At 46.5% G+C, this 26906-nt stretch overlaps 1 protein-coding gene across 1 annotated transcript; it reads left to right on the top strand.

Annotated features, from left to right (window-relative positions):
- The first annotated feature begins 958 nt into the window (after positions 1-958).
- LOC128794316 (monocarboxylate transporter 2-like) lies at positions 959-26543 on the top strand. Its single transcript, XM_053954074.1, has 5 exons — positions 959-1518; positions 2418-2665; positions 16005-16148; positions 21290-22138; positions 24602-26543. Exons 2-5 carry the CDS (start codon positions 2449-2451, stop codon positions 24892-24894), a joined length of 1503 nt encoding a protein of 500 aa, XP_053810049.1. The 5' UTR covers positions 959-1518; positions 2418-2448; the 3' UTR covers positions 24895-26543.
- The last annotated feature ends 363 nt before the right edge of the window (positions 26544-26906 follow it).

Below are 26906 nucleotides of genomic sequence, written 5' to 3'. Positions count from 1 at the left end.
ACCTGCTTCTTCATCTTTCTGCTCCCTGCACTTTCTATCTGTCCTCCCACCTTCCATGCTGCTGCTAAGGATGTGCCAGATTCAATCTTAGGTGTGTTTATTCTGTTTTGGTCTTATTTTTGATTTTTAACAGCACACAGAAAGCAGGTGCTGAAGCAACTGAATGCTGGTATCCTCACAGTCCATAAAGTGGGTCAGGGCTGTACCAAAATAAAACTCTCCAAGTCATCATGCTGTGACCCCACAGCTGAGAGTAAAGGTTTCTGGTCATTTTGAGTTTACTCAGTTTTATAGGAAGAAAGAAATGGCAGTAATAAAACATCTTACAGTTGTGTTGTGAGGAGATTTTAAAGCTCCAGATTAACTGTGCCAGGTAAACTGCAGAGCAAGGCCCTGATTTTTTTTCCCCCTCTCAGTTGCTTCATGGTGCAAGTAGAAAAATGGGACACACACAGGGCTGTTAAGCCAAGGGGAGGCAAGGTTGAGAAAGATAAAAGGTCTGTGGTGAAACTGCACCTTCCCAGCCAGAGCAAACACTGCTTAACGTTTTCCCAACCAGAGCTCCATGTGAAAACTAGAATACACAGCAAATTAGTGAACATGAAAGGGGGCAGAAGTCTGCAATGATCACAGAACCATAGAATTCTGAATTGGGTTGGAAGGGACCTTAGATCCCATCCGATTCTAATGCCCCTGCTACCTTCCCCTATCCCAGATTACTCCAAGCCCTGTCCAGCCTGCTCTTGAACACTTCCAGGGATGGGGCAGCCACAGGTTCTCTGGGCAACCTGTGGCAATGCCCTGTCACACTCACAGTGAAGAATTTTCTCCCAACATCTAATCTAAATCTCCCCTCTTGCACTTTAAATCTGTTCCCTCTTGTCCTATCGGCATCTACCCGTGTAAAAAAAAATCACTCTCCTTTTTTTTTTTTTTAATAACCATGATGTGGCACAGGGGCAGGAGAACAGCAAACAACTTGGTATGGAGGAGAAAAGAGCTGGGATTTAGTACGGAAAAGAGGAGGGATGCAGGTGGAAATACAGGGGAAGTAAAAAGAACAATTTGCGTTCAAGTAGCTGAAGGTGGTTTAATTAACGCCCGCGGGGTGACTGGTGCTGCTGCCTCGGCTGGGGGCGAGGAAACGCGAGGGGACAGGGTGCTGGAGCGAGGGATGTGACAGCCGGGGGGGTTTGGAGCGTGTCCCTCGGCCGGGGCGGGCCGGTCCCGCCCGGAGCGGAGCGGCCGCTCCCCCGCCCCGTCCCCGGGCAGAGCCGCGCCAGCGCCGCGCTCCGCAGGTGGGTCCGGCCGCGGGTCCCGTGTCCCACCGGTGCCCCACCAGTGTCCCACGCGTGTCCCGGGGGCTCGGCAGGCACCGGGGGTGGGGAGGAGCAGAGCCTTGGAGCCGCTGTTTCTGCTTTTCCGCACGTACACGTGGCACTCCTGCCCCGTCCCGCTCCTCCCGGCTGGGGCCGCGCAGCGTGGGCGGCACAGCACACGGGACTCACCTGAGCGAAGGTGTGTGCGGCACTGCAGGGTGGGCTCAGGGCGAGCAGCGGCCCGGGACTGGGGCTCTAGGGAGCGGCACCCCAAGGCTGAGCTCTGGAGAAGTAGCATCCGGAGATTAGAGGTCCAAGGGAGCAGCATTCGGGGACTGGGGGTCCAGGGGAGCAGAATCTCAGGACTGGGGTCTGGAGGAGCAGCATCCCGGGACTGGGGGTCAAGGGTCTCAGGACTGGGGACTCATCCTGCTGGGGCTTCAGGGGAGCAGCATCCCGAAACTGGGGGTCCAGGGGAGCTGAATCTCAGGACTGGGATCTGGAGGAGCAGCATCCTGGGACTGGGGGGTCCAGGGGAGCAGAATCTCAGGACTACAGATGTGGGGAGCAGTATCCTGGGATGAGGGGTCCAAGGGAGCAGCATCCGAGGACTGGGGCTCCAGGGGAGCAGCATTCAGGGACTGGGAGTCCAGGGTCTCAGGACTGGGGGTCCAGGGGAGCAGAATCTCAGGACTACAGATGTGGGGAGCAGTATCCTGGGATGAGGGGTCCAAGGGAGCAGCATCTGAGGACTGGGGCTCCAGGGGAGCAGCATTCAGGGACTGGGAGTCCAGGGTCTCAGGACTGGGGGTCCAGGGGAGCAGAATCTCAGGACTACAGATGTGGGGAGCAGCATCCTGGGACTGGGGCTTCAGGGGAGCAGCATTCAGGGACTGGGGGTCCAGGGTCTCAGGACTGGGGGTCCAGGGGAGCAGAATCTCAGGACTGGGGTCTGGAGAAGCAGCATCCTGGGACTGGGGGTCCAGGGGAGCAGCATCTCAGGACCGGGGTCTGGAGGAGCAGCAGCATCCCAGGACTGAGGGTCCAAAGGAGCAGCATCCCAGGACTGACCCCACAACTCCACCCTTTGTATTGCAGGGCTCCCCGGGCAGCGTGGGCCCGCCCGGCCATGCCGGCCCCCGCTGAGGCAGGGCGAGCCCCCGGCCCGCCGGACGGCGGCTGGGGGTGGGTGGTTGTTTTCGGCGCCTTCATTTCCATCGGCTTCGCCTACGCCTTCCCCAAAGGCTTGGCCATCTTCTTCAAAGAAATCCAGGATTTCTTTGGCACGTCCTATAGCGAGATCGCGTGGGTCTCCTCCATCATGCTGGCCACGACGTACGGCGCAGGTGAGTGGTCCTGCACCAGCCCCTGGGCACGGGGAGCTGTAAGAGCAGCAATGAGGCAGAGATCCCCACTCTGGGCCAGAGCAGAGGGACAGCAACCAAGTGTCCATCTGTATGGGCACCATCCACAGATCTTCTTTCTGATCATGTTTCCCAATGTTTGTTTAGGCAGACAAGTCATATGTGGAGCCTGAGGGGCTCCTACCCAGAAAGCAGAAGATTACTTAAGAAAACTTTCTATGGGCATCAGGGAAAAAGCCCCGAGAACAGGCTGGTGTGAAATAACTAGGTCTGGGTTTCAGCCAGAGCTGAGTGTGGAGTAGAATAATAAATGAAGTATCTGCTTGTTTATTGTGGCAGCTGATAATGACAGCAATGAAATCGCCAGTCGTTCTTATCAGTTGTAAAGCAGTGCATGTAACTCTGCTCTTTTTTATGATTTGAATATCACTTTCATGACTGAATGAAATACATGGGCTGCCCTTGATTAAATCTTCAGCTGGAGGTGGACAGGAACCACACTCTGCAATTGCAGGAAGCTTCATCAATATTTATCATGTCTATTAAAGAAATTGTGAGAATAATCTTTGTTTTTACAAAGGATTGTTTTTTTTTTTTCCTTCATAATGAACTGTAGTGTTTTTTGAGGAGCACAGTTGCTAATGAAAATAAAGTTGCTTTGTATAAGTTTGTAAGGTGGAAGCAAGGCTTGAGTCAGAACCTATTGTAATCCACTCTGTTGTAACCCAGACTTGGTCCTACAGAGATGAGCTCTGCAAGGGCTGAGTTCCTATATAAGAACCCACAAATGGAGCACTTGGAGGGCAGAACCCAAGCAGTGATTTAGAAAGAGAAACCCCCTGCTTGTGCCAGTGCTCTTGTCCCATTGGATGTCCCATTACACTGCAATAAATGTGCCAAAGCATTTACCTGTGGGTGGGCTGGGGGCTCCCTGGATGCCTCTGTGAGTTGTTGGCAGCTCTGCTTTGTGTTCCAATAAAAAAATGCTGTCCCCTCCCCTGGTATGGAAGAGATGCTTTGTGCCTGACCACGACCAAGTGAGGAACATGCTCTGCAGATTAGCCCTGCACCTGGCAGCACCTCAGTTGCTCACAGGGATCTGGATGGGGAGCTTGAGCCTCTTGGGGTTCAGCTCATGGCCAATGAGCTGGTGCTGGAGCAGGTGAAATGCTGCTCTGATCGCCTCTGCCTCCTTCCAGCCGCTCGTTTCCCAGCCCACCTTCTTCTCTGTCTCTCCAAGTGTTCCAAGTCAGTGCTGTGTGCTCTGTACCTGGGATGTTGCAGTGGACTTTTATCCCAGTTAACTGAGCATCTCCTGCCTTTTTGCAGGAGCTTTAACTTCACTCTCCCTGATGCTGTTACACGGTGATGTGGGGGATGATAGAGCTGAATTGCAGGTGTCTGTACCTTTGTACAATCTCTTGCCTTGCAGCTGCTCAGAGTTATGTCCAGTTACCAGCCTCCCCTCCTCTGCTCTGCTCTGGAGTAAGACTGGTGCTTGGGGTCCTCCCTGTGCCCCTGGCTGAGGTGCTGGTGCCTCAGTGGCTGCAGACAGGGCATGGTGGGAGCTGCTGGAGCATGGAGCAATGAAACACTTGTGCCCAAGAGCGTATTTAACACTCTGCTTTGACTTTCTGGGCATTTAACACCAGAGTGGGTGTAGCTTATGCATGACTCCAGTGATTTGGAAATCCTCATTAAAGGACAGCTCCTCTGAGCTGCCCACGTTTTGCTCTGTGGCAGTGCCTGTTAGAACTCTGAGGATGCAAGGCTTGATTTACTCTGCTGAAAAAACAGAAAGCAGTTTAACACTGGATTTTTGCTAATCTTTCAAAAAAAAAAAAGAAATTCTAAAAACACCAAGATTTCAATATACTCCTGAGTAGCTAACAGAGCTACCAAAGCAGATGATTATTGCCACAGCATGCCCATCCCTTCCCTTCCTCTCCCAAATGAGGCAGAAGGGTCGCAGACTGTGTGGAGGTGCAGGGGATGCTGCTGCAGCCCTGTGGGGGCTCTGTGGGGCACTGAGCATCTCCTACATGAAGCAGAAGGCACATGTCCCTGGGGGGGGGACATGTCCCTGGGGGGCTGGAGGGGCCTCTGGTGCCTTTGCTGGTGTCAGGGTGGCCACGGAAGGAAATCCCTGTGAGGACTGCCCCATGCCAGCTCCCTGCAGCCCCAGGGGCACCCCGGCTGCCCGGTGCCCTGGCAGGGCACGCAGAGGCCGATGTTTTCACTGGCCACAGCTTTTGTTGACACAGTGCCTGGTTTCCTTGGTGTTCTCGTTGGTCTAAGGACTTGTTTTTGCACTGTGCTGCTTACACTGTAACAGAGCTTGCATTTGCATTTCATAAATAATGCAAATGAAGCTTGTTTTCTGAAAATACATGAACTAACCCAAATCTCCACTGGAGAAGCTGTGTTGATTTTGACAGCATGGATGCAGATTTACAGTGACCACCTGAGGCTTTGCTTGTAGCACCAAAGGAATTCCAGTTTTTCAGACTAAAACTGAAAATCAGCAGCCAGGACTGTTTCTGCCCTTTACTTTCTGCTGAATTCCCCCAGGAACCTGTTTTATACCAGCCAAGGCTCTGGCAATATATATTACAGAAGTTAATGTGTCTTATCCCCCAGTTTCTTAATCTGAACTAGGTTGCAGAAAACAATTCTGTCACTATAATACAAGTAGTAAAACAGATTACTGTGCAGTAAAGTGGATAGCCTGGACTTTATGATGGGGTACTTGTAGCTCTTGCCAGAGCTCCTGTTCAGCAATTCCACATTTCCAATTGCAGAGGGCAGACTGGGAGCTTTGAGAGTGAGGAGCATGAGGGAACATTGCTTTTCTCTAACCAAATCCCACAGGCTGAAGCCCTATCAATCTGATAAAGAAAGATTTGTTTTACAATGTTTCTACTTTTCTTTTCTTTCTTGTCATGGGTGAAGAGCTCATTCCTTACACCAAATGAGAAAGGTATTAGAGAGCAGAGTCTTTGATGTAGAAAAAAAAAAGGAAAAAAGATCTGATCAATGATCTTAGAAGTCCTTTGACCTTAATGATTCTGACCTTAATGATTTTGACCTTAATGGTTCTCTGTAAGGGACCAAGGGCCATGGCATCATCCTTCCCTAAAGGTGCTCTCAGCTGCACCTCAGCACCCAGGTAACGGCTCTGGGGGTGAGGAGGACGCAGCAAATGTCCCAAAATGTGGAGCACCACAGGGTACCTATTGTGTTGCCAGGTGCCCTGGGCAGGGCTTCTTTTTGCAGACTGCCTTCTTGGGCACTCTTTGCTGTTCCAGCACAAGGCCAAGATTCCCAAGGTTTTGCCTCACATACAGGGGTGAGTTTTGTTTAGGAAACAATTTCATCGCAAAGCCAAAAGCCTTTGGCCTTTGCACCTCCTGATTTGGGCTGTGTGGTGGTGCCAGGTTCACCAAACTGAGCTGCCCTTGTCCCACTTTTAAGGGTGACACATTTCAAGCCAGGCCACAGATGTGTCCTTGGGGAAAGCCATTAGCCAGGGAAAGCAGGAGGCAGCAGAGCTCTCAGGAAAGAAAAGATAAGCAGTATTAATTTGCTAGTAAATTAGTTGCCCTATTCAGCATCAGGGGAAACAGCCAAACATTCTGAAAATAAGAAATAGTGATGCCACTAATTTAATAGCTCTAATTTGATGCCACTAATTTAATGTTCTTGTAGCTCTTATGATCTCCTGTGAGGCTGCAAGAGAGGTAAGGATCGTGGGAAGAAGTAATATCTTTTATTATGGCCAACTGTTGGAGCTTGAACAACAAGCCAGCCTCCTGGCACATGTGCCAGAACAGAGAGAATAATTCAATACTAGGACAGCATCTGCATTTTCTTTTTTTAATTTTTTTTTTTTAATGGTGACTGTGTGGCCAAATTCTTCCTCCATCTTTATAATGAAATAACAGGCATCATCCAAGGGGAGCTCAGGGAGCAGATCCTCCTGCAGAGTCATTTCAGCTGCTTCAGCTTGCACAGCTAGGGCTACACCAGGGGACACTGGAGCTTCTTTTTAGCAAATTTGAAGAATTTCACTCTTTTGCAATTGCTGTGCATGTTTGTATACAGTTTGTAGGTGTAAATATGTGCTGCTTCTGTTGCCCTTTATTATACAAAAAGCTCTGACTCATGGCATCAGCAGCATGCATTGTTTTTATTCAGAATGTACTGCAGTGGAGTCTTGTCTCAGTCTCACTGCTGTAAAACTCCCCCCAAAATATCCAGGGTGCTGCTCTCTCACACCCAAATTTCCATTAAAATTAGGGAATCTCCATCTGTTAATTTTACAAAGACAGCATCAGAGAGACACATTTTGCAAACAATAAAAATGAGAGTTTCTGGGGAAAAAGCTTCCACCTGAAACCAACCAGTGTTTATTAGTCTTGTTATTTATAGGTTTGTAATTTGGTGAAAATCAAATTACCTGAAGATTTAATTCTGGAAATGCTCCACAACTAAATCTTTTTCTCCAAAAAAAACTTTCTCCCAGAGCTTGTAAGTGCTTAATAGAGCATCTGCTGGAGCAGCAAGGAAGAGATAGGGAAGCTGAAAGTCCACCATTGACCTTGAACATTTAATCCAAAATTTTATAGCTGTATTTTATTACACTGCTAGCATGATAAATTGCAGTGACAGGTTTAGAAAGAACCTTACAACATGCAGTGGCATAAAGCTATATTAATAATGAGTTTGATTCTGCAGTTTTTAACTTAATCAAAACTGCCAATGTTCTCTCCTGCTCTGGTTCAGACTCTATCAAAACCTTCTCTGCCTCCAGGAGACCCCACCCAGGGCTCTCCACCCATCTCACTTGCCTTCAAATAGCTGTGAAGCACACAGCACTATGAGGGGAAACTGAGGCATGGGAGAGAGGTGGGTTTCTCAAGGACAAGGTTCTGTTCACCTGTGTCAGCTCTCTCTACTGCTGTGCTTACAGCACTGGTTCCACAAACATTCATTCTCAACTGGGGCTTTTACTAGGATTTCCCTAGGGATGTGCTTTTCCACCTGGGTATTTTGTGGAGGCTGAAACAAAAGGGGGGGAATTATCCTGCTTATTCACAGAGCTGTGGATATCCAGCATCCTGCTATCCTGGCCCAAGGCCTGCCAGCTGCTCTCTGGAGCTACCTGATGCTGGACTTCACCTTTTTTCTTACCCTTCCCACCTCTGGGAGTCCCACTCAATCAGCCTCCCCTGCTGTGGAAACAAGACATCCTCCCCAAGCAGGGGCAATCCCTGGGGTAGCAGCACCAGAATCCTAGATTTTGATAAGAAAGCTGGATGAGGAATGATTTGATTTCTGTAATGAATGGTGCTGCAGATTCGTATACTTCTCCTGACTCTCAGAGAGCGCTCCAGCTCTGCAAGGTCACCACGTATGGGCTTATATTTTTTATTTTTTTAAATAGCTCTGTTCTACTTAAAAGCAATAATAGCACTGTAGGTTCAGGTGAAATATTTCTGTGTTCGTGGACTTGGTCACAAAGCTTTATCATTTTGCCCTTCATCGGAGCTATCAAGGTCACCAGGCAGCAGTAATGGAGATGTGATAGACTTAATAAAAACCAAGATTAATAAGAACTAGGAAGAAGGAAGTGAAGAGTTTTGGTTGGGGGGTTGTTAATGGTGTTAAGCCAAGGAGTAAGTTATAATCCATTCCCCCCAAGTGGAATGCAAACACGTGAAAGCTTCTTCCCCCAGATGCCAACCTGTCCCAGAGCATTGCAGCTCTTCTGCCCCTGGATGGGCTCTCCAGCGTAACTTGGTCAAATTACAGTGGATCTCTTGGTCAAGTCCTGCAGGGTCCCAGGGGTGGGCAAAGCCCCTTGGAGACCACCAGCAGGCAGGGCCAGGTTTGGAGCCGCACGTTGAGAGCAGTAACCAAGGGCTGTTGACCTCCAGGAATGGATGTTGCAGCCACACAGGGAACTCCTGTCCTGCAGCTGGGCTTCCAGTGATGGGAGGGATGAAAGCCAGTGATCCTGCCAAGGCAAAAGGGCAGCTAAAGAAATCACAGGAGAGCAACTCAAACACTGCGGTGCCGTGACCTTGCGAAGGTGAGCGGCTGTGATCTGCTGCGTGGTGAGACCCAAACCTGCAGCTGGGGGAACCACTGAGTGCTGTCCCTTTGCAGGAGAAGTTATTTAATTGCCTAAACTCGAAGTGACACGAAGGACCTTGGCCAAACCCCAGTCTGGGAGCTGGTGGCCTGTGGCTCCTCCGTGCACCGCAGGAGCAGCATCTCAGCTGGGTAATCTGGAAACTGAAATGCCAGAGCACTGATCAGATAAGACTGCTGGATAAGGAAGAGAACACTTTGTCTTCCTGAAGCTTGGGCCTTGTCTGCTTTGTTTTTCTTCTTTTTTTTTTTTTTTTTTAGGTTGCTGCTGTGGCAAATTTCAGGTGGGAGGTCATCCCTGTGTTCCCAAGGGCATGCCTGGTGGCTGCAGGGGAGGGAGGATTGCTGCAGCCTGGTTGCTGCAGTGGTTCATTGCCCTCACTACCTTCCCAGCTGAACACAGTGCCAGTCCTGCCCAGGCACCACAGGACTGACCAGTTTGATGTGTGAATATCAATAATATGAATAATGTGTGTCCAGACAACTTCTCCCATTCTTGGCTTATGCATCATCTCACAGGGATTGTGCTGGAGCTGCAGCCATTACCCCCTTAAATGAACTGGCTTTTCTCCTCACCTGTGGGGGAGCAAATGAAGCATCTCTGGGGCCAGGTTAGCTGTTGGAGCTGCTGTGGCATGTGCTGGATTTCAGCCTCCTTAATTAAAATCGACTATTTACAATGTAAAATAACACTAATAAAAGGCATCAGGGTGATTTAGGTGTGGACAGGTCTTTGGAAGCTGCTCTGTCAGTCCTGGCAGAGGAGTATTTGAGACTGTGCTTGTCACCTGAGGCGTGTGCTCACTGCCACTTGTGTGGCCATCCTGTCCCCAGCAGCACTGCCTGAGGAAAGGTCGGTGGTCTGAGGGCTCCTCAGCCCATGCAGGTGAAAACCAAACCATCTGAACCAAGCAGCTGAGACTAATAATTATTAGGCTTCATGGTTAGCAGGTACCACCAGTTATTCTCCACACCCTGGTGACACAAACACTTAAAAGCATCAGCTGTCCAAGTCTCTTCTGGCATGACAAAGAGTGAAAGGCTGCAGGTTTTAACCCTCTCATCCCTTTCCCCCCAAGTTTGCAGCTGGGCCCTGTGTTTTCCCTGGCTGCCTCCCTTTCAGGCTGTGCATTGTCCCCAGGAGCTGCTGGCTGATCCCTCCATCTCCCGAGGCTGGGGGGTTCTGGCAGCACATTAATAACGTGGGGGCACCTGCTTTCATTCAGGGGGTAATGAGGAGCTTGCTCTGTTATGGTGGGCTGGAACCTGCTGGATAAATTACCAAGCCAAAGGCAGTGTTGTTATTCCACGGAGGGAGTGAGATTATTACTGAGGAAATTGCAGGCCTGCTCCTGTTGTTGTTTTACTACTGGTGTAATTATAGACTTTGTTCCATTAGTATAAACGATTTCCCCCCTTTCTCTCTCCTCTGAGTACGCTGCACTCCTTCTTATGACCCCAGTGACTCCCCACAGTGAGTGGCAATCATGGCATGCAGAGTTCCTATTTGTGTTTTCACAATAGTTTGGAAAATATTAACTATCTGGGCAGTTCTTTTGGTGCTCACCAATGTCACTGTGCAGGAAAAGCTCTTTAGAGCCACTTGCCACTGTGGAAAAGCAGGAAAAGCTGAGCTGCATGTTGCAGCCCCAGCTGTTGGGGCACGGGTGGTCCCAAATCTTCCAGCCCTGTGGTCTGTGCAGTTGAGTATTTTAAAGTATTTTAAAGTGTTGTTGTTTTATCACCTGTGTGGTGATTAAATGGTCTGACCAGCAGACCTAGAACATTTGCACTGGCTCTGTGCCCCTTTACCCTGTCAGAAGGTCAGTGTTGTGAAACCTGGGAAAAACCCCACATTGCTGGAAGCCTCTGGGTTGCAGATTTTCAGGGCCCCAGCTCTTCGCTGCTTACCTGAAAGCCTACACAGAAATATTTCAGCAGAAATTCATCCAGGAGAAGTTCCAACAGACAAACCAAACCTTACAAATAAGGGAGATATATATATATATATATATATATATATATACACACACAGGGTCAGAGGTATGGGAGAGAAGAATGTTTTAGTCCCTATTAGAAATACATCAGTGTTTCACACCAGCACTGGAAGTTTTGCAGCTCATAAAAAATTCATAAGGCTTGCTGAGGAAAACAGGAAGGCAATTCAGGTGTCTATTTTTTGAGCACTGTCATACTTGCAAGAGTTTAAGCCAGTCTGGATTGATATTTCTTGTTATGTGCCAGCTCTGCATTATGACCCTCTCTGGATCATAGTTCAGTGACTCAAGAAGAATGAATGACAAGGTGGCCTGGGTTTGTGGAGGAGAAGAGAGGAGAGCCCAGGGTATTTTGCTTTTTCTTTATGGTTTTACAGTCTCCTCTTCAGGGTCCTTTTCACTCCTGCAAACACAAAACTCAAGGTGAAAAGTAATTGGACAAGCTAACAAATGAGTTCAGGCTTGTTGCATTCCCCACTGGCGAGTCTCTGTGTTTCTCTTGCCACCAAGAGCAGCCTCTTTGACACGGCCTTTCATGTACCAGCTAACAAAGAATGGAAATCTGCCACAGGTATGAGAAAAGAGAGGCTTTAAACAGGACAGGCTAAACCAGAGTGATTTATATGGGCTGAGGAGAGTGCTTTACATTTCATCAGTCTTCCAGGGGCACCATGATCCCAGCTGCATCTTTTGGGGATATTTGGTGCAAACTGTTGCTCTCCAGGCTGCAGAATTTTACTGCAGGCAGAAGTGGGAGCCTCATGGTGTGCACCCTGCTCTGCAAGGGCTTGGGGTGTAAAGTGAAGCACTTCTGAGCAGGCATTCCTTGCTCTTACCATGGGCTGATGATGGAGATGATGGAGAGCAGGTCCCTGTGAGCCAGGGGAGGTGCAGAGCCACAGGCACAGCTCTGAGTGAAGCCAGCAGCAGGATGAGGCTCAGCATCCCTTCTGTGTCCTCTGCTGCCCTGTGTTGTCCCCCTGCAGTGGGTGATGAAAGATCTCCATGGTTGGAAGTTCATTGGAAGGGAGGAAGTCACTGGGCCATGGAAGGGGCTGCCATGAGGCTGGATGGGTGGGAGGGAATGCCAGCCCTTCCTGCACCAAAACACCACCTTAATATCAGCATTCTTGTCATTGGAATGTACTGGGTGCCAGGGGTTTATTAAATGATACCTCTAATTTCATCATGAGAAGTTGCAGTGATCTGTTGGTGGTGGGGCTCTGGGGACAGCCCTGACTGCTCTGCTCCCTGAGAAGCCTCAGTGCACTGGGGACATTCTCAGCAGCTGGGATGGCTTTTGCTCCTCGCTCTGACTTCCCAGGGACTGGCACAGAATTTGTGTGGCTGCTGCTGCAAGGTCAAGCCAGGTAAATGCCAGGCAGCTCTCTGAGGGCTTTGCCAGCTGCTTCTCTTGCCCTGTTCTCACCTGATGCTGTAAATTAAGAAGCAAAAATCACCCTGACTCCTCTTAGCTTGTCCTGCTGCAGGCTTGCAGGAGGGAACAATGACTTCATTTGGATGCCAGGACAGGGAGCCTGTGGTTCCTGCACGTCTGACCAGGCAGGTATTAGCAGCTGAAGGGGTCTTGGGATCCGAGCTGCACACATTGTTACCCTAAATGGTTTCTCTGTGCTAATATACAATATCTTTATTCTTTCCATGCCAGCTGAGTAACTGGTAAATGGCAGGTCCTGCTTTTCAATTCCACCGTGCTGCCAGGGCCTGTCACACATTTAATTTGTGCAATAGCTGCAAGCATAGCAGTAATTGTGTTTCACATTCCCCACAACTTCAGTGCTGGCTTTGTGTTCCCTCTTCTTCAGCCCTCTGCCCCAACTTGAGCTATTTAATGTTTTCTGAAGCTACCCCACAGTGCTGCTGTTAGACTTCTCTAATGCTTGATGTTTAATCAACCTCCCCCTCAAGAAATACAGTGCAGGTGGCACGGGGCAGAGCAGGGCAGGAGGGTGCACTCAGACCTGCTGGGTGTGATGCTGATTGCTGCAGACACCTGGGCAGGTGAGGGGGTCCCTGTGTGTGCTCTGGCACCTGCCCAGGCTGGCAGGACTGGGAGCTGAAGTGTGCACAGCTCCCAGATGTGACAGATTGTGTGTGCCACTTTCCACCCAGAGATGGGACAGATTTTGAAAAAAGGCTCTGCTAGAGCCTGTGGATGTTTCTGTAGGTCCAAATGACTTAAGTGGAAGTAATTTTGGGGATGTGATTTTGCATTTGCTTCAATGCATTTGAAAGGTATGCTGAGGACTTTTATAAACCCTTCAGCCTTTGAGCAACAACTCAAGGAAGTTTGATTTCCCAACTTTTTGAAGCTTTGGTTTGGATTTTTTTGGTGTCTCATGTAGGTTTTCCTGCTAGGTCTAGCTTTTCCTGCAGGTTGAGTGCTCATCATGGCTCTTACTGTGGATTCTCTGTGGCTGAGAAGGTTTAGTCCAGATGTTCTGCTCCTGTTTTGTGCTCTAACTGCATGCACTCAGGGCTGAGAGGTCTCTGATCCCCAGTTCTGTGTGGGTGAGGCTGGTCAGGTGCTGTCCCTCAGGCATGGGCTGTGATCCTGCAGGCTGTGGCTCTTTACCAAATCAGGCTCACAGAGCCTGGACACTTCAGGCTGTGAAGGGAAAGCTTCTGTGCTTCTGAATTTTGTCCCAGTTCCCTGTGAGCTCAGCCCAGCCCAGCCCAGGCAGGTGACACCCTTGAGAGCACAGCTCTTGCACCCAGACTGGCACACATGGGGCTGATTTTCCTGTTGTAAAACTGATTGCTCTGGCTGCAGCAGATGAAGTTCATGCAGACCTGTAAAATATTGCTGAGAGATCACACACGACAAGAATGGGGAAAAGTTTCAGCCTCATGGCTTGCTGGGAAGCTGGGATGTGGCTGAGGACACAGCACACATGGAGTGTCCTCAGGGACACAGAAAGACTGCTCTCATTTGTAAAGCCACTAGTTGAGATACAAACATTTATTTTCCTCTAGGGGAAAATAGCAGCTGTACAGCTGTCCCCATAGCTAGGCAGAATGTGTCCTACCCTCAGCCCCTTCCAGTTCATTATTTGCTGTCATGGTCCAAGCCCATCCTTCGTGATGGGTGAAGCCAATAAAACTGTTTATGGACTGAAAGGAGAGGGACATCAACCCTAATTTCCCGTCTCCTAAGCTGGATGCTGCAAGAGTGGGACGTATGTGAGCAGTCCTGGTTTTGCTCTCATAGCAGGGGCTTCTCTCCATGGTAGCTGTCCCAGGTCAGAGCAGGAGAGGAGCCTTAGCAGGAATATTATGGGCTATAAATGCTTTGCTCCGTGGCACAACTTCCTGCAGGGTGAAAGCCCTCTGCCAGTGGGCGAAGGTAATGGAAACCACATTTTCTTAGTTGAGTAATTAGATTGATTCTGCAGAAATGCAGACATGTGGAAAATTGAAAAATGGAAGAGTTGCATGCCCTTAGGCTGCAGATGAATATGGTGCTGCCTTTCTGAGGAACACTGGCTCAATCTATTGAATTACAGGATGTGCTGAGACCAGCTCAAGCACAGTGCAAGTTCAGGCCCTGACCAGGGGAAACTCAGACAGAAGGGGGTGTCTTTCTCACTGTGCTGATCTGAAATAGATATCCCTTTGCCCAGAACTTCTCATTGAATTCTGCAGTGCTCTGTGCAGCAAAAGGATGCACCTGTGTGAATCCAGTTACAGGATTAGCAGAAAAACTCTCCATGTAATTATAGACACACAGAAATTTTAACTGAATGGTGCATTTGATGGGACAAGATCACAGATCACACAGGGATGTTGTTGAGACTGTGCTTGTGTGCATTTAATTTATGAGTGTTTTGACCTCAGACATCAAGTGGAAAGTATTTCTGTGGGCTCCATTCCCCAGATTGAACCAACCATACCTACTGTTTTCTATTCTTGCACATTATAACAGCTGAGAACTTGTTTGGATGCTGTCAGCTGAGGGAGTGTTGGGGTTTCTGGGTTTCATTCCTGTGATCAGGAGTGCTGTGGTTTGCAGGGTCTGGAGAGAGCTCTGGAGCTCTTTCTGGCTGAGATTATTTAAGCAAAGGTAAATATTCTACCATGGCTCTGTGGTGAGGTAGATCCTACAGCCAAACTCGTCAGAGATGCCTGTGCCTTTAAAATACCAGTTTGCAGTATTGTGTGAGTGGAGTGGGAAGTGGCAGGAATGAAGGCAAACAGGCACACTGGGTTCTGAAACACCATTACTGTATGATGAGTAGCACCACTAACAGCCAGGTAAATTCAGATATTAAATCTGCCTGTATTCCCCTTCCTCATTTCCAGTATCACTTTTGAAACATTTTGATTCAGGATTTTTGAGCAATACAGAATCTTTTCTTTACATCTCACAGCTTGGACTTCTGGACTGCTCTTTCCTGCTCAGCTTGGCTTTTCTAGTTCTGGCTTCTCAGTTCTGGCTTTTCTTTGAGCAGGAGGTTGGTCCTGATGTACCATCAAAGTCCCTCCAGTATATATCATACTGTGATTCTGATTTTACTGGTCTCACTTCCTCAGATTTCAGTGCTTTGTTTCAGTGTGCACAGTTTTTGTCAAGCCATTTCCCTCTTTCATAATTTTGCACTGCCCTGAACCTCCTCTTTGCATAAATGCAAGTCCAAACTGGTTCTTTTGAGCTCTGGCTAATCCATCATCCCCAACACTTTCTACCTACATGGACTGCTATTAAGATTTAATTAACAACTGTTCTGCTGAAGCTTTGGTTCTGGTCAGCAATATTGGAATTGCATTAAATAGGGACATTAAAAATGCAGCAGCATTTGTGATATCTGCCTCACAATATGAGCCACTGCTTTGTGTGGGTAGTTTAACATCATCATAAATCAAGGGGATCCTGTGTTCACATGATTTGTTATTGCTGTTTGCCTTCTCTGGTGACACTTGGAAGTCCTGGGGGCAGGAGCTGTCACTGATTACACACCCGTGGCACTGGACATGCTGCCATCTCCACTGGAAGATGTCTGCTTTTCCATTTTCTTCCCGAGCTCACCCTAGGAGCTGTCAACAGCACTCAGGGCCATTGATATTGCAGAGCTTTACCTGCTGTGTGTCAAACATGCCCTTCTGTCAGAAGATACGACCTCAAGGTCCTTTTTGCCCTCTTTCCCCAGGTCCCATCAGCAGCATTTTAGTGAACCGCTACGGCAGCCGCCCCGTGGTCATGTTTGGGGGCCTCCTGTGTGGTGTGGGGATGGTCTCAGCTGCCTTCTGCACCAGCATCCTGCAGCTCTACATCTGCGTGGGCTTCATCACAGGTGAGAACAAAGCACCTCCTTCCCCTCCGCACCGAGGCTCCCTTCTGGTGGCCTGGGGCTTCCACAGCTGGGCAATGTGTGCACCAGCACAACACAATGGGAAGCTGCTGAGATAAAAAGCTTGTGACATAAAAATCTGGTGGGACAAAGGCCCTCCTTATCAATGCTCCCGATGAACTTCAGCAAAGAGAACGTTCCCTGTGCCATGCTCCTGGCTGGACGTGGCATGTGGGATCCAGGCAGGGCTCTCTGACTATAAAGAAACCCTTGTTCCTATTTTACTGTGTGTTATCTTCCCTCTGTGAGATACATGAAATGAGATTTCAGGTGTTTTCTTCAGTTTACTTGCCCTTTTCCAGCTTGTGAGGTGAGGAGGTCCTTTATCTGAAAATAAGAACTGCTGGAATTGACTGAAAATAGTCTACAATTTTCCTATTGTGAAAAAAAAAATCCTGTATTTCCTTCTTGAAGTTCCAATTTGAATTGCCTGTATTGAAATATGAAATTCCATATGGAAACTCAAGCAGTCCAGCACCTTTAAAGCCTGCAGGTGCCAGGTTATTGCTTTTAAAGGTAGATGGATTGGAGCTCTCCACCTGTGTGAGTATAGATGCTTAATTGCAAGTATTTCTGTTTTATTATTTTGGATAAGGTACAGCCAAAGTTTATTCCAGTGCAGCTAGGACATCTGCTTGGAAGCATGACACAATGAGCTCAAAATTGGCTTCTGAGGTTGCCAGGTGTATGGTTTAATGAATGCTCCCAATCTCTCTGCAGATGCATTAAGTGTTGCTGCTTTCTGAATGTGAAAATGTGAGCTCAACATTTAAAATCAATAAAACCAGCCACTAGCAAAGCAAATTGGGACAGAAAGTTTGTCACCCTGTTCTTCTTTATCAATATTTCTTTATTAAATCTGTACAGTAGTGAATAAATCCCTGTGCAGGATTCCCTTTCTTAAACTTTACTCTTCCTAAGGACTGTCACTGTAATTTAGTGAAACTGTTATTATTGGATGAATAAGTCTTGCAGATTCCTTGAAAGAGACTCCAGAAAAAAAAAGGGGTGGGAAATAAAATGAACCAATGTCTCCCAATATTTCTTAATGCATGAGCTTGCATCATTTCCTCCTAAACAAATGTCCCCTAGGAAGGCAAAGGGGGAAATGACAGGACAAGGGGGGATGACTTTCAACTGACAGAGGGCAGTTTAGATCAGATGCTAGGAAGAAATTCTTTACTGTGAGGGTTGGGAGGACCTGGCACAGGCTGAAGAGAGAAAAGCTGTGGCTGCCCCATCCATGGAAGTGTCCAAGGCCAGGTTGGACAAGGCTTGGAGCAACCTGGGACAGTGGAAGGTGTCCCTGCCATGGCAAGGGAGTTGGAATGGGATGAGTTTTAAGGTCCCTTCCAACCTGAACCATGACTAATGCTGGATTAGCGCATGGAAATCATAAATCCTTTGCTGAAAATATTCCATGCACTTCGGTGAGCAGAAGGACTCAGACAAGAAACAGGGCTGTAGGGAGGCACCAGCTTCTCTGTTCTAAAGCACTGAAAAGGTGACAGGAGGGAACTCTGTGCATAACCCCAACAGACCTAGGATTGATAAAGACCTTGCTCTTGGTCCCTGAACGTGTCTGCAAGTCTGGTCCAGCAGCCAGCACTGAGCTGAGTGTGGGCAGTGCTCAGTGCACACAGGTGACCCTCATGCCTGCCCCAAAGTACAGGGCTAAAACACCCACATCTCTTTGTCTGCACTGCTGTGCTGTTTCCTCTGAGCAGAGCACCTCTTCTGTGTGCATCTTTCCCTCCTGCTTGCTGAGGAAGGGCAGCAGTGTGGATGAGAACCCATCATCTCCAGGCATGGGGGGTGTGCTGGGGAAGGATTATTAATTTGTCAGAGAAGGGAAGATGCTTGTAAGCCTGCTAACATGCTTGATGCCTTCAATTAAGCTTGAAGTATCTTTGCTGGTCAGGCCTAGCATGGAAGAATTCAAGGGCAATTAGGAAGCCACCTGGCCATCATGTGGCTGTGACAGTGCTGCTGCATGAGGAGAGAGGCTTTTGTAAAGGGGATTTGCAGTAACTGTAAAGCAACCTGTAAACATCACACTCTTTCTAGCCTCCTTCCTACTAGCCTGGAAAGAAAACAGACTGATGTAAAAGCCTGTGCTCATGTAGGTCACAGGGATCGAGGTAAAAACAAGGTCTTGGTACGAGGAGGTCTCTGCCTCAGTCCTGTGCCTGTGGCATATTAATAGAAATCTCTTCAGAGGAGCAGAGCAGGAAGTATCTGTTTGCAGTGGAGGGATTAGACACGGCAATCTCAGTTGCTGACTTGATTATGCCTGTTTCCATTTGCATGCAGAGCAGGAACCAGGCTCTGCTGGTGGAGGCAGCTCTGTCCTTGATGGCTCCCTGGGCTGCACGAGGCACTCTGCATGCACAGGAAACCCCACAGCCTCTTCCCATTTGTTTCCCTACAGCGCTTAGAAAAAGAAATGGGGTTTGCAAGCTGTCTACCTGGACAGATGCCAGCCTGGATGCGTTAAGTAGGTGTTTCAACATGCAACCTCTTCTGAAGTCTGAGGTAGAAGCAGCAAATTTCAAAGCTAATTGCAAGGTGGGAACGACTGGTCATAGTTTAGTTCAATATGCACCAATTAGACTGCCATGAAATAAAATGGCATCTTGGGTGAGGCATGTGGACTAATGAGAGCAGAGTCTTGGCCATGGCTGTAAATGTTGAGCACTGAAATACCTGGTCAGATTGTTCCTTGCTAATAAAGTAAGAACAAGATCAATAACTACACAGCTGAGTCCTGTAGCACCACTTATTTCATCCTAATATGAGTGAGATGTATTTAATCCAGGAAAGAACACTCCCTCTGGCGCAGGTTTGCTTCTGTTCTTGCAACACCACTGACAGACCTCTCTGTCATATCCCTGGGGAGAAAATGTGGTTATTGAGTAACAATTCCAGCTATAGGAAAGCTGCTGTAGTTTCTGAAAACTGCAATAAAATGGATGTAAATATTTCCTATTAAAGTCAGCCAAAAGCTTTAAGTAAATTGAAAATCCAGTTATTCAATTTGAAACTCTCCAAATTTAATTAATGGGAAGAGCATGAGGTAATATTAAATTAGATTTGTCTGACTGGCAAATTAATGTTCACATAATAAAAAAAATTGAGATGATTATTGTTTAAGTGGGTAGCTGGCATCCAGTCTGGATTTTCATCCTTTGGAAGATGTGTGGTGTGTCCCTACCAAAAATGACTCTGTGGAAATGATGGTTCAATTTCTGCCCTTACTGACCAGCCTGAGAAATGGGGAGTTAATGCAAACTCTCACCTGCTGTGCTGCATCTTCTCAGGTGGAAAAAGATATATTTCAGCACTGTCCAAGGGTGCTCTCTAACCAGGGCTGTGGTTTTCCTCTGTGGCTCCCAGGTCACCCTGAATTTGGCCCTATAGGCATTACAGGTAGGCTGCACTTCCCAAAGATGTGCCCTGCCTAATATATGGACTATCTAAAAAAGTTCATGCTGAGAATGTTTTGTATCCAGAATTATTTTAATGTGTTGCCATTTCAATTTATTTTTAATGTTGTAAACTTCAAAGTAATTAAAAAAAAAAAGAACTTTAGACTTGGCAAAAATCATAATTTTGTAAATCCATTTAAACTGAAGCTATCCAGCATTGGCTGGATTCTGCTGCATCAGTTGGATTCTACTCTATCAGTGACTAATGATAGTGTTCCTTAATTAATTTTGAGGACCTTGACCTTTGTAAATTCTCTTCTGTAAAGCAATATGCCTAATTATGTACTGCACAGTTAAACAAACTAATTATATCGACTAATGAACAAGAAAAAATCTGCATGACCCTATTTTCAGGATTCATGTTCTCTGATATAATCACTTCAAGGATTAAATTTCTGCTTTGTTCTAATGTGGCTCATTCTTTCCTGGATGATGGAGTGGAAAATATGTGGCATGACTTTTAAATGCCATTTTGATGGAATTCTGAAAATTGAACTTTTTATGAAAATACTGCATGTCAAAGAAATGCTTGAAAATATTATTGATGTTTAATTACTGATTATTGATATTGCACATCAAGAAGAATTGTTGGACATCAGGAATAATTTTTTCACTGAAAAGGTGATTAAGCATTGGAATGGGTTGCCCAGGGAGGTTCCCCATCCTTGGAAGTGTTCAAGAAAAAGCTGGAGGTGGCACTCAGTACTCTGGTCTAGTTCATAAGGTGATGATTGGTCAAAGGTTGGACTCCATGGTCTTGGGGGTCTTTTCCAACCTTACTGACTGTGTGATTCTATGGTTCTATATGGCAGTGCTCTCAAAGAGAACCACAGAAAATTGAGACCATCACAGCATTTGGCATTTCTGCCTGCAGATTCCACCTGTGCAGGAGAAGCTGGCCAATTGAATTAGCAATGCAGATTTACAATGGCATTTATATATCTAAATGCAATAAAAATAAATTCTAATTAAAAGAAACACTCTGGGGCCCTGTGTAATTAGCATCCTCGGTAGCTGTTTTGCTGTGCACTTGCAGACCTCTAAATCTTTTGCATCAGACCTGCATTGCTCACAGCACCACATCAGTTGTGGCTGAGGAGCATGTTGTTATTTTCTGTGCAGGTCTGGCTGCCCGGCAGCAGAGTTGGGTGCCCATGGAAGGAGAGGCCAGCCCTGGATGGATGCACTTTGGTGGTTGACACTGTCCAAGCCAAAACAACCTTCCTCAAACTGGGAGCTGCCATTTTTTAAAAACAGATCCATCCTCTCCCCCAGCAAGGGCGCTGTGTCTGGACAGAACCCACCAGCATTCCGTGAGGGAATAATTTTGGTTCACTCTGAAGCAAACTCTTGGTGCTAGTTTTGCCACCCAAGAGATTTGCAGTGCAGAAGGAAGGGGGTTCTCGGAATGAGAGAGTGTTTCTGGGGTCTGGTTACCCAAATGTGGCAGCCAGAACTCAGAGACACCCTGAGCAACATTTTTATCCAGATTGTTGTGTTGAATAGCCACCAGTGAATCAACTGACTGAATTTCCTTAATGTGCTGAGGAGAAATGGGTCTCAAATCTTCCTTTGTTTATCTGAACTGTTTTCCAGGATTTGGCCTTGCCCTCAACCTTCAGCCATCAGTGATAATCATAGGGAAATACTTCTTGAGGAGAAGACCCATTGCCAATGGCCTTGCTATGGCAGGGAGCCCCGTGATGCTTTGCACCCTGGCACCTCTCAACCAATTCCTTTTTGACAATTTTGGCTGGAGGGGCAGCTTTTTAATTCTTGGGGCAATTTTATTAAACTGCTGTGTGGCAGGAGCTCTCTTCAGACCCATTGGGGCAGGCACAGCCCTGGTCAAAACCCAGGTGACTGAGGAAGGGAAGGATGCTCTGAAAGGAAAGATCACTGAGGATGGCCCCATGGAGAACAAAACAGAAGAGGAAGGAGAAAAGGACTGCTTTGAAAAAGTCAATCAGTACCTTGATTTTTCCCTCTTCAAACACAGAGGGTTCTTGATTTACCTGATTGGAAACGTGCTGATGTTCCTGGGGTTCTTTGCCCCTATCGTTTTCCTGGCACCCTATGCAAAGCACACAGGGATCGATGAATATTCAGCTGCTTTCCTGCTTTCCATCCTGGCTATTGTGGACATGGTTGCTCGCCCCACCACCGGCATCGTTGCCAACAGCAAGTGGGTGCGGCCAAGGATCCAGTACTTCTTCAGCTTCGCCATCGCTTTCAACGGCGCCTGCCACCTCCTGTGCCCGCTGGCCTCCAGCTACGCAGGGCTCATTGTGTACTCCAGCTTCTTCGGCCTGGCCTTTGGCATGGTGTGTGCCATGCTCTTCGAGACGCTGATGGACCTGGTGGGAGCTGCCCGGTTCACGAGCGCCGTCGGCCTCGTCACCATCGCCGAGTGCTGCACGATACTGCTGGGACCCCCTATTGGAGGTGAGTGTGCTTTCCTCCTCTGCTGCCACTGGGCTGTCACTTGGATTTAGACTTTTGCAAGCACAGTTTGTGGGAAATTATTCTGGATGTGTTTTCTCTGCCTCACAATCGCCATTTTTCCACTAGTAACTGGACAGGAAAGGATGTCCTTGATGTCTCCTCCAGCATTTCCTCTTTCCTCCTTTCTGTTGAAGTGAGTCTTGGAGGGTCATCTTTTAATCCTGGATCCCTCCAAACACTTGAACTGAACTTGCAGAGTGGGGCTTCCTACAACACCAAGAATCTTGCACTTCAGACAGCTCCTCCTGGACATTCCTCCTTTTGCAAAAGGCTGGAGTCCACCACAATTTAAGTAAAACACAACAGTTCTAAGAAAGCCTCTTGTTGACTCAAACCTTGCTGTTTGTCTCTAAGGCTCTGAGTATTCCACTTAGGAATGTCAATCATATTAGTGCAGCTGAAAGATTTAAGTCTGTTCTAAAAATAATTTTAAAAAATATTTATTTTTGGATGGAATGGTTTGAAATATCAAAAGGCAGAGCCCACAAAGGTCCATGTGGACAACACTGAGTCTCCAGGAGGACTTTCAGTCATCTAAAGATAAGTAAGGCCAGTGATCTCCTGGGATTTAACAGCCTTAATATTCCCTCTATAGCATGTGCTCCTTTTGCAATTTTAACCCTTTTCCTGGATTCAAAACTGAGATCTGGCTAATGCTTCATATGACGCATCCTGCAGAGCTGTTTAATTCTTCATACTACTGGGTAGCTCATACAGTGTGACAGAAGCAGCTGTATCCTCTTGCTGTCTTAGAGATTCATTATTTAATTAATGACAAACAAAAGAAAATACAATTTTAAAATGGCTGTTTTCTGAATTATATAATTTTCTGTGTGGGAGATTAAGTTAATGAGCAGAGACTGCTAATGAGGCTAAAACAGTTCTGTGTAATAATCAGTAATATTAGTTTTGTAGGGTTTTCCCCACCATTTTAATAAGCAGCAAATTTATTGGTTCTTTGGCATTTTAATAACCTACTGCAGGGTTCTGCTTTAATGAACTAAGTAAATTGTTCCCAATGTGTTTTATGACTTTATCTTATTCTCAAAGGAAAAGAGGCAAGACTATCCTACTGTTGAATTTTCCAATACTCTACTCATTAAAACTCTCATTGAAACCTATTTAAGAGACCTCTAGGTCATCCTGATGAGCAGAAAAGGAAAAATTGTTGCAATTAGCGTTTGGTTGATGTTTCACCAGTAGCATGAAAAACACTCTGCATTGAAAGTGGTGTACCAAGTCAGCTAGGGATGATTCAGGAAAAACCACTGACCAAAACCAGCTAAAAATATTATTATTATGATCAGGAAATCTATTTGGTGACCATAAAAACCCTTGTTAGTGCAATGCAGTGGGATAATTAATCATCAGCTTTTCAACATTAAGGGTCAATCGAGATGTAATTAAAGGTCCCTCTTTTTGAGGGGGAGAACATATTCCAAAACGTCAGAGAGCTAATGGATGATGGGCCAGTTTCAGGGAACATTATCTGTACTGTGAAGGCCAGGTTAGGAGTGGGTCTTACTTTAATTAGGATTTGGGATGTTAAGAATGGTCTGTGTTGCCCAGTAAATGGGAATTAATGGTCAGGATCATAATCCCAATAAGATTTGCATTACATTTTGACATACTAGAGAATGGTGACATTTCAATTAAGCCATCTTCCTTCAATTGCTCTGTAACTCCGTAGCAGAGGCATTAACCTTTGAGAGGAACCTGTCACATTTGTCTTGGCATTGAAATTATCTGACACTGACAGCATCATCTTTGCTTTCCCTGGAACTAATGTTTTCCAGTTTCACGCTGTGCCCTTTCCTCTTTAGATCATGAGTGTAACTGCAGAAAGGGCAGCTGTGACCAAAAGCTGAGCCCCCTCTAATGCTGGTGGGTGACCCGTGATGGAATAAATCACAGGGTCTTTGCCAGGGGCCTGAGATGAGACCCAGTGGGCAGGTGTCTTCTCATGAAAGTCTTCCCAAAAGCTGCTGCTTTTTGGCTGCCAAGCCAAGTGGACATCCTTGTAGTTGATCATTGGAGTCAGTGGAAAGGCTGCCTGCAGGCTCTGTGATCAGAGGAGTAGCTTAGCATGGAAAAAATAGGTGTGCTGGAAAAGTCCAGACTTTGCAGTGTAGGTTCTGTCCCCTTCTACATTATCAGAGCATTACCTGTACCAATGTCAACTACCCACAGGCTGTATAGTGCAACACATGTTCAGTATTTGCGGGCTCAGAGTGTTTGTGGAAGAGATCAGAAGTTCAGAGAATGTTTCATCCTAAAGCCACGAGAGTGTTCCTTGATACACAGGATTTGAAAACACAACATCCTTGCCTTCATCTCTAAATTTCCTTTTTTTTTTTTTTTTTTTTTTTTTTTTTTTTTTTTTTTTTAATATATATTTTACAGGAATTCTTATTGATACCTTTGGGGACTATAAATATATGTTCATTAAATGTGGAGCTGTGATGGTCCTGGCAGGAACCTTTCTGTTCATCATGAATTATTATAATTATCGTATGCTTGCCAAGGAGGAGAAGGAAAGAAAGGCAAAAGAAGAGGATCCTAAATCTGTAAGGACAGAAAATGAAGGCAAAAAAACCTGGAACAAAGACTCCATGCAGGATGGGCCTGAGCTGGAACCTTTGAGAGAGAAGGGAGAAGGATTAAAGAAGGAAATGAATGGCACAAATGAAGTTTAAACCTGTTCTCATGAGCTGAATGGGAAATGACTTCTGGGTCACTCAAATGAGCACCAGCTCTGAAAACACACTAGGTTTTAAAATTTTACTCTATTCTTTGCCATGTGCATCCTCTTCTTTGTTGTAGGAGAAGACTAGAACAGAAACAAGTCCTGATTCTTATAAACTACTGGGACACTGCAGTATCCGCTTGCATACCAAAGGTCCTGAAAGATTTTCCTTTAGATATTCCCCATTTCCCAGAGAAAAGGGAAATGTGATGCTTTGCAGGGGGCCAGGACGAGGCTGGCATGAGACAGGAGTCCTTCTTCAGCTGCTTTGTCTGTGCAGGGCAGAAATTTAGTCTTAAGCTTAACCCTTGACATACATTCCAACAGTGCAAATTTAATTTTTCCCTAGGAGGTTACAAAGTGCTTATTATCCAATTTCTGAATGCCTTACCATTTCTAGTGAGCTTTTTCTTTGCAACACCCTGGTGAGACAGTAAGTGTTGCCACTATTAATTAATTGTGCAAATGAAGAACTGAAGCACAGAGGGGCTTTGGGCATCATTGCATCAGTGAATAAAGCTTAGGTGTGCCAGAGCCGAAGTGGAATCCACTGCCCTGAGCTGCCTAAAAGCCCTGCTGAGCACAGGTATCCCCTTGCTGGAAAAAGGGAATACAATGGATAGCAGTGCATTAAACCTGTGTACAGTGCACTCTGCTCACTGTGTGCCTCACACTACTCACACTAATCACAATTAGTGATTTTGAACACTTGTGCCATATTTTTTTTAACCTGCTTCAGTTGCATGCATCCTGGAGGGAATCCAAACCCAGCTGCCTCCCCCTTGTTTGGGCTGGAGTGGGCACCCCCCTGGTGCTGGCACTGCAATTCCTGCTGGCCTCATGCCACCCTGCTGCACAAAGCAAAGTTTGCCAGGTCAGTGATGCAGAGGTGGAGCTGAGACCACGTAGGAGGCTCTCATCCTGCGGTGATAATTTAGATCTGGGAAGATTTGCACTCTGATGTATTTTATATCAAGCAGCTGCTGCCCAAGAGCTGTGGATGCTGAGCATGGCATCATGCAGTTGAATCATCAGACTTGTGTGGAATTTCATGGATTTGATTAGATAAAAACATGGACTTTTCAGGCAGATCACCAAAATTCATAGTTAAAACTAGTCCAGAAGTTAGTTCTCCTTTTTCTTTGTTTCAATGATATCCATATGTGGTCAGATAATATTTTTTCATGGTTTTGTCTTCGAAGAACTGTATTTTCTTGTAATTTGTGTACACAATATGAAGAAAGACTTGTAAAAATACTTTCATAAATACACTGAACTCTTAAAATTAGGTCATTCTGGTCTTATTGTACAAAGTCTTTTCTGTGAATTCTTTTGTTTCTTTGAAGAATAGTGGTCTTTGACTTCAGTAGGACTTAAATTTTAGCCTTAAGTTGTAACTTGTATTTTCTCTGAAAAAAACCAAACTCTATACAAAATAATTAGGCCTTCAGTGCTTGTTTTTAATAACCTTTATTTCTGTCAAATATATCTGTGATAGTTCATTTAAAAAGACATTAGCAGAAGGTCATGAATATTTTCCAATATGCCTTCTGTCATATACTGTCATATACTTAATAAAACTATTTTAAAAAAATTAAATTAGTTTGCATTTCCCTGTGTGTTCAATGCAGCTTCTTGATTCAGTGAGGAGTTTATCCTCTGAGAGTTTCTAGTCCTGCCTCCATGCACATGGTTGCACAACTCTTGGTCACAACCTCACGTTCTTGTTGATTTGGATTCCTTTGATATCCTTGGTGGTCTGGGCCAGCCTGCCTCACACCTCCAGTTGTGTGGGCCCAGGAGTCTGAAAGCTGTGCAGAATGACCTGGCAAGGACCTGACAAGATGATTTTCAGACCTTTCTGCTGGGTTGTATCAATTAATCCTCAGTGCAATGACCCAGATCCCCAGCTGTCCTTGTGGCAGGAGCTGATACTCAGGCTCCTCATCTCTCAGAAATCCC

This window comes from Vidua chalybeata, chromosome 12, assembly GCF_026979565.1.
Source record: "Vidua chalybeata isolate OUT-0048 chromosome 12, bVidCha1 merged haplotype, whole genome shotgun sequence".
In the NCBI taxonomy this organism is placed as follows: Eukaryota; Metazoa; Chordata; class Aves; order Passeriformes; family Viduidae; genus Vidua; species Vidua chalybeata.
The sequence above is the reverse complement of the archived record's forward strand: the minus strand, read 5'-3'. Positions and strand labels throughout refer to the sequence as shown.

Bases quoted from the DNA above. Each gene is read 5' to 3' on its own strand.
- LOC128794316 (XM_053954074.1), top strand. From the start codon at position 2,449: ATGCCGGCCCCCGCTGAGGCAGGGCGAGCCCCCGGCCCGCCGGACGGC. The intron at 16,149-21,289 runs GTGAGAACAAAG...ACTGTTTTCCAG, and splicing joins CTGCGTGGGCTTCATCACAG to GATTTGGCCTTGCCCTCAAC. The intron at 22,139-24,601 runs GTGAGTGTGCTT...TATATTTTACAG, and splicing joins GCTGGGACCCCCTATTGGAG to GAATTCTTATTGATACCTTT.